Source organism: Delphinapterus leucas, chromosome 2 (assembly GCF_059928025.1).
Source record: "Delphinapterus leucas isolate spDelLeu-1000000601 "Yukka" chromosome 2, BTC_Dleu_Yukka2, whole genome shotgun sequence".
NCBI lineage: Eukaryota > Metazoa > Chordata > Mammalia > Artiodactyla > Monodontidae > Delphinapterus > Delphinapterus leucas.
Genome location: NC_143130.1, coordinates 84,732,347 through 84,747,509, shown reverse-complemented (window position 1 = coordinate 84,747,509; position 15,163 = coordinate 84,732,347). Strand labels below are relative to the sequence as shown.

General features: G+C 47.1%; 1 protein-coding gene across 1 annotated transcript in view; it reads right to left on the bottom strand.

Annotated features, from left to right (window-relative positions):
• Positions 1 to 14,752, bottom strand: part of MYO5C (myosin VC) — a 109,640-nt gene extending 94,888 nt beyond the window's left edge. Inside the window, exons 1-5 of the mRNA XM_089906238.1 lie at positions 14,728 to 14,752; positions 9,848 to 9,993; positions 5,518 to 5,683; positions 4,790 to 4,934; positions 1,403 to 1,559 (exon numbers count right to left, since the gene is read on the bottom strand). Coding sequence (XP_089762364.1) covers positions 1,403 to 1,559; positions 4,790 to 4,934; positions 5,518 to 5,683; positions 9,848 to 9,993; positions 14,728 to 14,752 — 639 coding nt within the window. The remainder of the gene's footprint in view (positions 1 to 1,402; positions 1,560 to 4,789; positions 4,935 to 5,517; positions 5,684 to 9,847; positions 9,994 to 14,727) is intronic.
• Between the last annotated feature and the right edge of the window lie 411 nt (positions 14,753 to 15,163).

The window sequence follows — 15,163 nt, the reverse complement described above, 5'->3', positions numbered from 1 at the left end:
AAATAACCACACGATATCATCCACTGGGCATTTAACAGGGTAGTGCTTCTTGACAACCTTTTTACTGCCATCTTGGATCATGATTTACCTTTCTATTCGAATTTAAAATATGTTATGTTAGAGGAGTCTTAAAACTTGGGGATTGGACCTTATTTTCATTACTTCCTGTATTATTTCGGCACAGTGGCTTAAACAAAATAGGTGGTCTGATAAATATTCATGGAGGATTTTGATTCAAGAAAACAGGGAGAAAGGGTCTAGGAATCTAACGTTCTTAATTATTTGCTATGCTTCCAAATAAATCCAAATCAATCCTCTTCCCAATTGGCAAGGCAGCCAGAGTTGGCCTCTGGGCCCTCTCGTAAGCTGTCAGATGCCCCTTTTTCCTTGAGGGTTGTCTCCTTACCACTGGGTGCCATCGTGGTTGGCCTTGCCCACATATCTGAGCCAGTCAGTGGCGTGCTAATGAATCACTCTCGGGGAGGGAAGGAGGAACAGCCTGGATATGTGACATTTGCCAATTTGTAAGGTGTAAATACTTCCATCATGACTGATGTCAAACTACCAACGGTTTAACAATAACTTGCAAAAGAATTCCTGAATGTTTAACAATCAGCTCATGAAAGTTGGTGCTGGTTTGGCTGGAGAACACCACTGGTCTTGGTGTACCAGTTGTCTCTGTGGTTGAGGAAATTTCCCCTGGGATATAAACGTAAACAGGGGACTCCTGAAATCCTGATGGTGGAATTTCTAGCCCAGCAGGTAGAGGAGAGAGGCCCTGGAAGCAGCAATCTATGCCCCAATCTCCTTCAAATCCCACCGGAGAACAGACTTCCTTGCTCCTTCCCTGCCCTCACTTCTTTGGATTTTAAAGGAAGGGAACTCAAGTTAGCAAGGACAACATACAGGCATACCTTGAAGATATGGTGGGTTTAGTTCCAGACCACCACAATAGAGCAAATGTCACAATAAAGCAAGTCACACAAATTCTCTGGTTTCCCAGGGCATACAAAAGTTATGTTTACACTATACTATAGTCTATTAAGAGTGAAACAGCATTATGTCTAAAAAAACAATGTACACGCCTTAATTTTAAATATTTTATTGCTAAAAAATGCTAACCACCATCTGACCCTTCGGCAAGTCAGAATCTTTTTGCTGGTGGAGGGTTTGAAATACTGCGAGAGTTACCAAAACGTGACAAAAGTGAGCAAATGCTGTTGGAAAAATGCGCTGATAGACTTGTTCGATGCAGTATTGCCATAAACCTTTAACTAGTTAAAAAAGAAAAGAAAAAAAGCAATGTCTGCAAAGCGAGGTATGCCTGTATACACGAACCAGCCCACTTCTCCATACACGCCTCTGCCTCTGACCCCACTCCCCACCCCCACCGGGTACACACCTCAGTTATGGGGTTCGACGCCAGAACCTTGTCTTCCACGCGAGCATTAGTGCTGGACTTGCTGACGGTGGCGAAGTACCTCATGGCATAGCGAGCAGATACTGTCTTTCCAGCACCTGACTCCCCGCTTACAATTATTGACTGATTTTTATTATTTCTAAAGCAAATAAATAAAAGGATTCTTAAAAATATTCATTTCTTCCTTTTAGGCAATATATACTCATCAAGAAAAATGCAGATAAGCCCGAAGAAGGGACTTTGTCACTTGAAAGTAACTCTTTTTAACATACCAGTGAATTTCCTTCTAGTGTTTTTCTCTGTGATCCTGCTGAACACACAGCTTTGTTTCGTGTTGTGTCCCCTGTGCTGAGAGTCCCCAAGAGCAATCCCAGATCAGTGATCCACTAGCAGGACTCCCAGGACTCAGCACACATTCGCACTCATGGCTAAGATTTATTACACCAGAAGGATACAAAGCAAATCAGCAAAGGGAAAAGGCATACAGGACCAAGTCCAGAGGAGGCCAGGGGTAAACTTCCAAGAGTCCTCTCCCAGTGGAGTCACACAGGATGCACTTACTTCCTCCAGCAATGAATTACGACAACACACGGGAAACACTGTCTACCAGGGAAGCTCAATAGAGACTCAGGGTCCAGGGTTTTCACTGGGAGCCGGTCGCATAGGCATCCTCTGCTATCACACACCAAAATTCCAGATGCCCAGGAGGAAAACAGATATTCAGCAGGGACCACATTGTTCACACAAACAGTTTAGGTGCAGTGAGCCACTCTTAGCAATTAGGAAATGCTGATTCAGGACCTTCCTGAAATCCAAGTTCCCAGAGGTTTGCCACAGGTCAAACCTGCAAGCAGGTTTCTAAAGATAGCAGTCTCAAGCCTATGTCAACTCCTTTCTGTATATCCCCACTTAAATATAAAACCATTTTAAAGACATCACTTGGAAGAGTAATTACTCGAAATGTGCTTGGGAACACGTGTGCTCCACAAGCCAACATGCTCTGTTACACAACTTAGAGATCTTAAAAAATGCATTAAACTTTTTGTGTCATTAGATCATGATGGCAGAACCTTATTATAGTGCTGTCCTAGCACCACTTACGTGCCAGGTGCTTGGTGAAAACTTTACAGGGATTCTCATTTAAGCCTCACAAAAATCCTACGCCACATACAGTGTGTCCATTTTACAGATGAGCAGAACAGTGACTCAGCGAGGCACAGGACACACAACCTCCCTGTGAACACTGGAGCGGACCTTAGAGAGAGAGCTCCTGGCCTCAGTGAGGAAGCCAAGATGCTCAGGAGGTGAACGACACTCCCAGCGCCCCTCAGCTGCATGGAGTGGGACTGGGGTTACTAAAGCTGGGCTCTCCGGACTCCTAGTCTAGCATCAGCAAGTCCAGTAAGAGCCTGCCTTAGGTTCGGTTCTGCTATTACAGTTAGACCTCCAGAGGAAACTGGCTCTTCAAGCTTGAACCTGGCTCAGTCCTGCAGCTCTAACGAGCTCATGCTACTGACACCCAGGAGCAGTCCTGGCCTGTCAGGCTCTGAGCCACACCGACTCTAATCTTGCAGATGCCCTGGAGACCTGCAGGGGCCAGGGTAAATCCCAGAACCACGGGTGTTTTAGCACCGGAAAGAACCTTGCTGTGGCAGAAGCCAAGGTAATTGGCAAATTTTTTTGGAACCTCCAGGATCTTTCATTTTCTGGTACCATCGGGCTTCACTGCCCTCTGCTCATGAGCCTCCACACTACCCGCAGGGCTTAGGAAAGGGGGGAGACTTTTACATCATTCGTCACAGCACCAGAGAAGGGACGGCAGGTTCGGGTCCAGCTGGTGTCCTCTGAGCCTGGCTGGGCTCCCAGCCTCTGATGTGTATACAAAAGAGAGGGAGTCACACAATCTGCTGTGGGCTGACAGGTGCATCGAGGCATGGAGGGCACCTGCTGAGACTGAGGACGTGGGGTTCGGGTGTCCCAGGTTACTGGCTTTTAATCAGTAATTCTCTACCCAACATTCATCCTCCCCTGCTTCTTAGGGACTAGGCCCCAATTCTTAGTGGACATGTTGCTGCGTATATGAAAGACTACATATCCCAGCCTCCCCTGTGGCTAGGCATGGTCATGTGAGTAGGACCTGACCAATGAACTATGAGCAGAAGTGCTCTGTGGGGGCTTCTGGGAGGGCTCCTTAACCAGGAGGGGCACACCCTTCCCCTGGGACACTCTGTAGCCTAGAAAAGAGAGAAAGAAGGCTGAGTACTTGCTTGGCCCTGAAGCCAAGGATCCCGCTCCAAGGATTGAGAAGCTGGAAGGCACTGATCCTTGATGACTTGGTAGAGGTGGTGTGCTAGCCCTGGACTGCCCATCAGACTTCTCTGCAGGGGAGAATCATGCATTTCTACCTTGTATAAGCCACCATTATTTTTTCCTGGTTATAAGCAGTAGAGCTTGGAATGGGTGCTCTCTGAGCATCTAGCTCACAGATGAGGATCCTGAAGCTGAGGGAGATCAGGGCTGTGCCCAGGGTTATGAAGTAAATGAGGCAGACCCAGGTCCTGTGTCTCAGGTTTCATCTGTGAAAGAAGGGCATGATGGCGGTTCAACAGACTTCACAGAGGTGTTCTAGGACTCAAAGGAGACCACTGTCTGTGAAAGTTCTTTTGCAAACCGTAAGGATCTACAAAGATCCTTTTACAGATCAGGATGTTGAAGCCAAAATAGGATAGTTACGGGGAAAAGAAATTACACGTGGAGTCTAGAAATCTGAGCACAAATCCCAGCTCTGCCTTTCTCTTGCTGGGTGACCTTGGGTGGATGGCTTCACATCTCAGTTGTCTGACTACTGCTCAGGCATCCTCATTACACACTCTTGTGAGGGCACTCAAGATGATGTGTGAGAGTGTGTGCACAGTGCCTGGTCCACAGGAGGCTTTTCATAAAAGCCTCCTTGTTTGCTAGCAAAACAATAACTTCACAGGCCATACAAAAAACAAGTGGCAATCTCCTACAGCTAAAACCTGTGCTCATCTATCATTAGTCTGCTGCCATGGATGGGTAAAAATGCTTAAGCATCTCACAGTGAAGAATAAATCAATTTTCTTCCAACCAAACACACTGTAAGAAAAGCATCGGCTATTCCCAGATCGGTAGGACTGACTTGACTACCTAGAAGGGGCAAAACCAGGAGACTTGGTTTAGACAGTAATATAGCAAACAGTCATTTGCTACTTGGTACGGTCAGCCTGCTCTACCAAGCACCCCCACCGGTCTGATTGATGGTCACTTTTAATGACCATCAATGTGAAGGCCCAGCAAATGCAGGAGCACCGGGAGAGCAAGAGGAAGCCCTGCCTGGCGGGAGGCTACCTGGCCATCTGCTTGTATGCCTCTTCTGCCACAGCAAATATGTGCGGGTCCATATCGCCCATGTTCTGCCCGCTGTAGGCGTGGATGATGGCATCTCCATATATCGGCAGCTGCTTGTAAGGATTCATGGCCACCAGGATGATTCCTGAGGAAAGATGTCAGACGCAGTGATGGGATTCTTAGTGTCACCTCTTTCTCCAAGTTCTTTTGAGAAACCGCAGCTCTGTCACTTATTAAATCTCCTGTGTGACTCTGGGCAGGTCACTTAATGCTCCGAATCTCAGTTCCCTGCTGAGGTCACCTACATTTCTAGGCTACTCTGAAGGTTAGATGAGATGACAGATGGCAATGCCCTAAAACTGAGAGGCTCTTACAATTCTCAGTGTAAACATAATGATAATACCACTGCCCAAAATAAGTAATAAACTCATCATATCCAATGAGAAACTCACACACAAGCTTTAACCACATATATTTTTCTTGGTAGTCCAATCTTAGTTTTTGTTGAAGACTCTCCCCACCTAGATACTTCGTTTTATAACAAACTCTAAGATCAGATGTGTGTACCTTTTAGATAGAAATCTGGGCAAATTTTTAGGTGTGATTACACATTTTGACAGAGTCAACATTTCTAATGTAAACATAATATAAAACATAATCAGGATGCTCTAGACAACGAGCATTAAGTTTCAGTGTCATTCCTGCGCTCCTAGAATTGCTCTCCTTACCACTGTAGGTGTAAATGAGTTTGGATTCTGCAAAGCGGATTCTGAGATTGTGGAGCACAGCGGGCTCGTGGAGATAGCTGAGGGCCGTGAGGTCATTCTCACCCACGAGGACGTCAGGATTCCGAAGTGGAGGCAGAGATTCTGGATCAACGGAATAATCCAGCTCCTGTGGACAAAGATGAAATTAAAGTTCTGAAAGTAAAAGTTTTTTGGTGTTTCTGCTGAATCACTGTCCTCTTTCCTATCTACCCCACTTTGGAGTGACCCCTGACACTCTAAAAAAACAAATTTATGTATAGCAGCGAGAAAATAACCTTCATGGCTGACTTTTGGGAGCCAGGTGATCAAGGTATTGGCTGTGTGCCCTAGGGTGTGTCACCCACCTTCTCTGGCCCTCCCTTCTCTCATCTGTGAAAAGCCTGGCTGGACCAGATCAGGGGTCCTCAGAGCTACAGAGGCCTCAATGAGGCGTGGCAGGGAAGTTACATGGTCAGGGACCTGGGCATCCCATCCCAATGCTACCACAGGGGCTCTACTTGCATGCGGTTTAGTTGCTGGTGCCATGAAAGTTTTCATTTGGAAACAGGATTCTGTTGCTAAAATGACTCAATGATCTAAGGTCCCTTGAAGCTCTAAGGTTGCCGAATCTCTGTTGGAAGTTGACATTCGTGGTGGTGAGAAGCGTCTAAGGGAGCCTGCGTGGGATGATGGTCTCTCTGTGAGAGGGCCCCCTATACAGGTGACTCCTGTCTGCAGCCACCTGTGTTCCCAAGGGCTGCAGGGCTGCCTATTTCTATGATTCTCAGCCCTGGGCTGAGTAACTGGCCCAGGATGGCCTGTCATCTGCTAGATTTCACCAATGTATATTCTGAAAGTAGCTGCCTGAGCAGAATGAAGGCAAGGTCAGCATGCCTTGCGGGCCTTGCAGATGTCAGAGCATTAAGGGACCTTATTACCACCTGTTCTACCTTCCTTCACTTTCACTTCACAGCTTGGGGAAGTGACTTGGGCAAGGACACCCAGCAGGCTTGTTTCCCTTCCACCGCCCAAGCTGCCTTCCTTTCCATTCCTGGTCCTGGACAGCTGCACAAAGTGACCCAGCTGTCCCTTAGCAAGAGCCCACTCTGCAGGCCCTGTGCCAAGGACTCAGCACTGGTTTTTCATCTGATCCTCAAAACTGCTTTCTAAGGAGGGCATGACCTCCCTAACTAAGAGTTAAGGAGACAGGTTCAGAGAAGTTAAGCTCCTTGTTGAAGGTCACACAGTTCATAGGGGTCTGGCTGGCTCTGAAGCCTGCGTCATGATGCCTGGTCAACACTGACAGGGGTTTGGTTTGTTAGCTGGTTGGACTGTTTTCCATAAGGAGAGCAGCTCAGGGCAATCCGGGACAACTGGGCATGGATCCTCACAGCAGCTGCCTGCTCATTATCAATGCAATTATATTTATGGACCTGCCCCAAGCAGGATATTTTTAACCTACACACTTTTGAGAATAAGATAAAGTGCTACTCATACATAATTTATACTTACCCTGAGTTTTTCGGGTTTTTTTTTGCGGTACGCGGGCCTCTCACTGTTGTGGCCTCTCCCGCTGAGGAGCACAGGCTCCAGGCACACAGGCTCAGCGGCCACGGCTCACGGGCGCAGCCGCTCCGCGGCATGTGGGATCTTCCCAGATCGGGGCACGAACCCGCGTCCCCTGCATTGGCAGGCGGACTCTCAACCACTGCGCCACCAGGGAAGCCCTCCATTATGTTTTAAATCAACAACCTCCTTTTTCCAGTTCAGCCATTTTGTGTGTGTGTGTGTGTGTGTGTGTGTGTGTGTGTCTTATGTGTGAAAGAAACAGAAGGAGAGAGAGAGAAAGACAAATAGAACAGACAGTCTTTGGGGGAGGGGAGAAAATATGAATGTGAAGAACATGAGCTCGACAGCTGGAAACAGAGGTGATATTTTCTTACATAAAGCAGGCTTTGTCCTTCATGGTATAGATAAAGGGTTAAGTTAAAAAGCAACAGATGAATGGATAAAGAAGATGTGGCACATATATACAATGGAATATTACTCAGCCATAAAAAGAAACGAGATTGAGTTATTTGTAGTGAGGTGGATGGACCCAGAGTCTGTCATACAGAGTGAAGTAAGTCAGAAAGAGAAAAACAAATACCATATGTTAACACGTATATATGGAATCTAAAAAAGAAAAAAGTTTATTAAGAACCTAGGGGCAGGACAGGAATAAAGATGCAGATGGAGAGAATGGACTTGAGGACACGGGGAGGGGGAAGGGTAAGCTGGGACGAAGTGAGAGAGTGGCATGGACATATATACACTACCAAACGTAAAATAGATAGCTAGTGGGAAGCAGCCTCATAGCACAGGGAGATCAGCTCGGTGATTTGTGTCCACCTAGAGGGGTGGGATAGGGAGGGTGGGAGGGAGACGCAAGAGGGAGGGGATATGGGGATATATGCATATGTATAGCTGATCCACTTTGTTATACAACAGAAACTAACACACCATTGTAAAGCAATTATACTCCAATAAAGATGTTAAAAAAAAAAAAAAAAACGCAGCCTGGCCACCTGCCATCTTACCTGCCTCTCCCCCTCCTCCTCTGAGCGGCTCATTCAGGGCCAGGAATGTCGCCTCCTGAAGCCCTGCTCATATTACTAAAGCAGCAAACTGCCACTGCAGCTGCTGCCCTGAGATTTTTCTCCCCAAAGCCACCTGATCCCTAATCAGAACCTTGACTGCACTGGAGATACTCAATAAATGCCCCCAAGGAGTTTCTGATGGGAAGGGAAAGGCTAAATGGAAATAGCAGCTCCTCTGCCTCCCCCTTTGCATTTACACACGCCCCCAGGGATTATCTCATCTGATCTTCAGCCGCCCTGTGATATGCTGTTACTAACTCCATCTGACATGTGAGGAAGCCGAGGGGCTCACTGTCACAGACTTAGTGGGATCTGAACCCAGATAGTCTGCCACAGACTGGGAAGGATTTGAACTCAGATAGTCTGATTCTAGAGGATGTGCTCTTAACTGCTATGTTTATCTCCCTTCCCAGGATCTGAGGAGATGACTCCAAATCCAGGACAGTCTGATTGGCAGTAATATGTCCTGTCTCTGCAGACACCATTTCCATGCCTTGGAAATTCCAGCATTTTAATATTCATGTGAAATTCCCAGGACTAACTCTGACATCCAGATGGATCATGAATCCTTTGTCCAATTCTGCATCCAGATACTTGATTCTAAAAACCTAAGGTCAGCCTAGCTATGGATCCAGTGGGATGTCATTACAGCTATGGGGGGAAAGGACGACTCATCATGGAAACTTAAAGCGGAGATAAAATCCGTAGAAACTGGTAATCGAAAGCCATGACCAGCCTTTGAGAGGAACTCTTCACGAGCATGCTCTACCATGGGGACAACTGCCCAACCTCCTGGTCATCCTTTGCCTCTCCCTTGCCACACCGGCACCACAGAGCTTCCTCATAATGTCCTACCCAGCTGGGCTTCCTGTCCCCTTGTCCCATCTCCCGTCACTCCTCCAACTGCCCTGTTACACTCCCTCCTGGAGGTCCCAATTCTTACCTGTTTCTACCCATCCTTAGACTGACTCTCCATTCTCCCACACCTCCCTCTCCCTTCCTGTTTTTTTTTTTTTGCGGTACCCGGGCCTCTCACCGTTACGGTCTCTCCCGTTGCGGGGCACAGTCTCCGGACGCGCAGGCTCAGCGGCCATGGCTCACGGGCCCAGCCGCTCCACGGCATGTGGGATCTTCCCGGCCCGGGGCACAAACCTGCGTCCCCTGCATCGGCAGGCGGACTCTCAACCACTGTGCCACCAGGGAGGCCCTCCCTTCCTGTTTTCTATCTCCCTTCTTCTACGTCTCTTCCTCTTCCCATCTTGATGTTTTTCTCTACCAGTTTATGTCTTGGGCTCAAACTACTTCCTCTCCAAGTTTCTCTTCTTCACCCAGTCTCTGTGCTGAGACCCATAAAACCAAAATGGTAATCATTTTTCAGCATTCTCCCAACATTGCTGAATCCCCAGGAAGGCAGCACAGAGCACAGGCCTGTCCACTGCATCTCATTCCAGAAAGAGGCCCAGCTGACGCAGGGCACTTTATGTCTTCATTAGGGTAGTGGGGGGTGGAGGCAGGGAGGTGGGGAGGGGTACAAACACACGGGTGGATCCACAGCACCAGCTGGCCATGTTAGGTGCCCCCTCATGTGCCCTCTGCCGAAGGTGCTCCCCTCCCACACACACCCTACAGTTTCTCCTTTATACATCATGGTAGTTATGATCGAGGACCCTCACCGTTCCATCCTCCAGCAGGAGACGCAGGACTTTGGCACCAACTCTATAGTCCTTTGCTATTTCGGCAGACTTCCAAACTTCTTCAGGATCAGGAATCCAAACCCTGTTGTACTGATCAACAGAATAAGAAAGGCTTAATTTCAGCACTTTAAAAGCAAAACACAAATCGTTAGATGATTAGACTCAGGGAGATTTCTTTCTGTCCACTAACATCAGTAAATTCATTAGGAATACTCTTACCTAATTTTTGCTTGTGAGGTAATCGTTAGTGTATCTGCAATGCACCAGGCCTAGCTGCTTCATTTCACAGGTAATAGAATTCCCAAAGCCTCTTAAATACATATTGAAAAAGGAAAGCCTGGGAGTGGAAAGGAAATCTGTGAGTCTCTTAATGGGAAGATCTGAGCACTGTCTACAAGAGCTGGAGCAGAGGGATGTGGTTCACCACTGATGAACTATGGGGCTCTGGGCCAGACACTTAACTTCTTGTGCTCATTTTTCTCATCTATAAAATGGGCACAACAATACCTACTCAATACTTTAAGGTTTGCTGGGAGGTTAAATTGGACTGAGTAGCTGACAGCACTTTGCAAAATGCTGTGGAAGTAGTGTTACAGCAGTGTTATCACAGTCTTATCACACTGGTCAGCAGCCAAGGATTCCCACCGTGGGAAATGTGGAAGTCCCGAGCTCAGTGTCCCACCTGGCTCAGTGCTGATGTGCAAGTCCTTAAGCAGAACTACATTGCTATGTACTGAATTATCCCCTCAAAATTCATGTGTTGAAGCCCTAACCCCCAATGTGAATACATTTGGAGATAAGGTCTTTAAGAGGCAATTAAGGTTAAATGAGGTCATAAGGCCCCGATCCGATAAGATTAGTGTCCTTATAAGAAGAGATACCAGGGAGCTTGCATGCACACTCTCTCTCCACCTGCACGCACAGAAGAAAGGCCATGGGAGTTCAGTGAGAAAACAGCTGTCTGCACCCAAGGGGAGAAGCCCTCACCAGACCAACCCGGCCAACACCTTGATCTTGGACTGCCCAGCCTCCAGAACTGTGAGAAAATAAACGTCTGTTGTTTAAGCACCCAGTCTGTGGTATGTTGTTATGGCAGCTCAAGCCGACCAAGACACACATCTAATATTCACACTCACACACTGGGAAGGGGGCAGGCTCACTCTCCAGAAGTCACCAGTGGCACCTGAATGCAGCTTGAGGTAAACACAAAGTGACTGCCATGTCTCTATACTGCAGCTGTCACAGGGCCCCGTGAGTCATTCTTCTCTCTCCTGCATGCATGCTGCAGCATCATGCACTGACTACTCTTGCTTTCACCCAGACCCCACATTTCATATTCTCCTGTGGTCATCTATTTGTTTGTTTGTTCATTCACTCTTTCGTTCATTCATTCACCCATGCATTCATCCCATCCATCCATCCATCCAACACCTGGGCACCTCCTGGGACTTTCCTGGTGACGGAATGTTTAAGAATCCACCTACCAATGCAGGGGACGCGGGTTCAAGCTCTGGTCTGGGAAGATCCCACATGCCGAGGAGCAACTAAGCTCACGTGCCACAACCAGACTCAGGGAGAGTCTTTGTTGCACTGCAACGAAGAGTAGCCCCTGCTCGCTGCAACTAGAGAAAGCCCATGCACGGCGACGAAGACCCAACGCAGCCAATAAATAAATAAATATAAATAAATAAACCTAAAAAATTAAAACAAAAAACACCTGGGCATCTCTTATGTATGCGTCTGGCACAGTGCTGGATTACCAAGAAAGAAAGGCATCTCCTCTTAATCATCATGGTCTTCCTACTAACTCAGCCAATCTCTAACCTGGAGCTGCAAGTGCATTATGTGTATATTTGCAACTCTCTGCTCACATATCGGTGGTTTCTATCAATGCGGGCACCCCTACAGGATACCCTGATGTCCTGGGACATGACCAGGGCAAAAGGAACAAGAATTGGGAAGCACTCACATGGAGATATGACGTAGCACCCAGGAAAGCTCCTGAATCCAAAGGCTCAATAGCTCGGGATCCCAGATCTAGATGAAGCCTAAGAAGCCATGCAGCGTCTAACCCTCGTTTCCCAGAGAAAACTGGCCTCAGGGACTCCAAGTCCTCCAAGAGCAGAGCTGACATGAGCACCCAGTTCAGGCTGGTGCCTACCGTGGCATCTCCTTTCCACCTCCTTACATTCACAGGCCGAAGGAATATTGGTCCTCTGGCATTGTCCCTCAATGGGACAAATGGACCTTCTGAAGGTAATTGTCGAGTGTGTAAACTCTTGTAGCAGGGAATGTTTGTGCCTTTAGGAGAGAATGCCGCACTTATTTATTTATTTTATTTATTTAGGCTGCGTTGGGTCTTCACGTGGGCTTTCTCTAGTTGCAGCGAGCAGGGGCTACTCTTCATTGCAGCGTGCAGGCTTCTCATTGAGGTGGCTTCTCTTGTTGTGGCGCACGGGCATAGTTGCTCCACAGCATGTGGGATCTTCCCGGCCCAGGGCTTGAACCCGTGTCCCCTGCACTGGCAGGCGGATTCTTAACCACTGCGCCACCAGGGAAGCCCAAGAACGCTGCATTTTGCCTAAGTGCCTGCCATCCTTCTGAGTGCAGTTCCCGGGCACTGAATTGGCACCAGGCATCATCCTGGACTCTGGGGATAGTCACAAACAAGACACTGCCCTTTGTGAACATTTGCTTCTTAACAGCTGAGAGGGCAAACATCATGACCAAATGACGACGTGGATATGAGCCAGCTGAACACGTGGCTTGTGGACTGCTGGGGCCTTTCCACTGTGACGAAATCTTCCCTTGGGTTGAGAGACCGCACCTTCAGGAGTTTCCAGTTACAAAAAAATTCTGGGCAATAATTATGACATTTTACTTTTCTTCTTTATAGTTTTATGTACTTTCTATAATCTGCATATTTTACTTTTATAATCAGAATATGCCATCTTTAAAGGCAACTATCAAAATATATGTTCACGAAAAGACTTGTACGTGAACGTTCATAGTAACTTTCTTCATAACGGCTAAAAACTAGAAACAGACCCTATGTCCACTAACATGAGAGTAAATTAAAAAAAACATAAAACTGTGGTATACTCATACAATGGAATACTACTTACCAATAAGAAGAATCAACTACTGATACAAACAAGAACATGAATGAATCTCCAAAGTATTAGGCTGAGTTAAAGAACAAACGAGTACAATTCTGTATGAGTCCTTTCAATGAAGTACTAGAACAGGTAAAACAAATACAACGTGGGGAAAAGAATCAGAACAGTAGTTGCCTCTGGGGGTAGGACGGTCTGGGGAGGGAATCTTGTGGGGCGATGGCAACATTCTATACCTTGAAGGGGTCTGGGTTACATAGGTGTTAAGCCCTTTTTCAAACCTCAGAGAACGCACACTTAAGATTTGTACCTTTCACTGTCTGGAAATTTTATAAAAAGAACTAAACAACAACGGAACTCTTAACAATACGCATACTACTATTTAGGAGGACATGTATTGATGTATGCGATTACCCTAAAACGCTTCAAAAAATAAGATGGGCTGAGGACTGAAGTATAAAAAGACGGATAGACATGTGATATAACAAATATGGTAAAATATTCATGCTAGAATCTAGGTGGTGGGACAGATACTCACCGTAGAATTTTTTCAACTTTTTTGTACACTTTAAATTTTCATAATAAGATGTTGAAGGAAACAAAGAATAAGTATAAAACAAAGTTTGGGGTGTCAGGACTAGACTAGGACAAAGTTGGTTGAGGAGCACATTTATTAAACTACTAGTTAATATAAGCTGCCTCACTTATCAAACAAAAAATATATGTATATCATTGGTTGAATATCAATCATGACTCCCTAAGTTATTTGGGTTTGCTTCAATTCTTGACAGCTAGCTAAGAGCAGAAGTTTGCTGAAATGTGGCACGGGATGAGTGATACTTGTGAGAGACAGAGGGAGGGAAAGGGAAAAAGAGAGAAAATGGAAGAATGACCTGGCGGGCAATGACACACACTCAGAGACACGCGCCCATGCAAATAGGTGGAGAGAAGCCTCACAAGCACACAGACACACACACCCAAACTCCACACACACTTGTTGCCATGGACTACTATTTTCCATGTCAGGTCTGCTCTTGAAAGTATTTATTGCGAACCTCATAAAGCTGAAATCATTAATACTTTTTTATAGGATAATATTTTTATGATAATTGGGAATATCTCATTTATCAAGAATTGGCCACTACAGAATTTTATAGCTGAAAGGGTCCCAGGATTGTCTACTCCAAGCTGTCGAAGTTCTTTTCAAAGCTTGCTTCAAATGAAATGGTGGTAGCCCACCATGTTCTGCAGCTGAGGTCTCTCAGGCCCTTCCATGGAAACCTGAGGCTCTGAGAAGGGATGCAAGTCACTAAGCTAACCCAAGGCCTTTGTTTTCCTGATCCCCAAACTCAAGCCCAGAGAGGTCAATAACTCACCAAATACCACACAGAGAATCTCAAAGGCCAGGACTCCACGTAACCAGAGCTTGGGACTCCTTCTTTGAACTACTTGTTAATTAAATGAGTCTGGCTCTGAAAATAATCCTGAACTCTCAACGGCAGCCATCTACTTGAGAGTGCACAGGCTGGTCTGTTTCAGCTAAAAGCAGCCTTAAATGCATTAGGACGTATGGAACCAAAAGTCTGCTTCTCTTCTGGCGTGAACACAAATGGCTTCCTCAGCCCCAGATTCCCCAGGCTGCGCACACCCCGCCAGGCCTGATGCCTCTGCCGGCAAGGCTGTCGGCCATTTAGGGCCCCGCAGCTGAGACCCAGCCTGGTAAGTAAACATGCCCAAGTTTACCTGGTTCCACCTCAGTTACACCCATTCGGTCCCTCCCTTCTGCCCCACATTCCTCAACCCACAAGGCAATGCTTCAAACCGGAGAGAGAGCTAACTGCAGCGTCTGGACAAACGACATGAGGTCATAGGACCTCCCCAGGGTGGCTCCTTCCTGTGGGGCAGGAGCCTCCTGACTCAGGTCACTTGCCAAGCCCTCCGGGGGCTGCCTGCAGCAGGGCCAGGAGAGCAGCGAGGCCTGCCGCCCACGCCTGTCCTGGGAATCTTCCCCTGTGGAGGGAGATCAGGGTGCATCCACGTCCGGGAAGGCTCCGGAATGAGGCAAAGGCTTCAAGAGGAAGGGCCACGTCCTCAGGAATAGGCCAAACCCACCCACCCCACATGCTCAGATACAACCAGAGTGGCATCTTCTCATGTCTCCCGCCTATTTGAGGGGTCT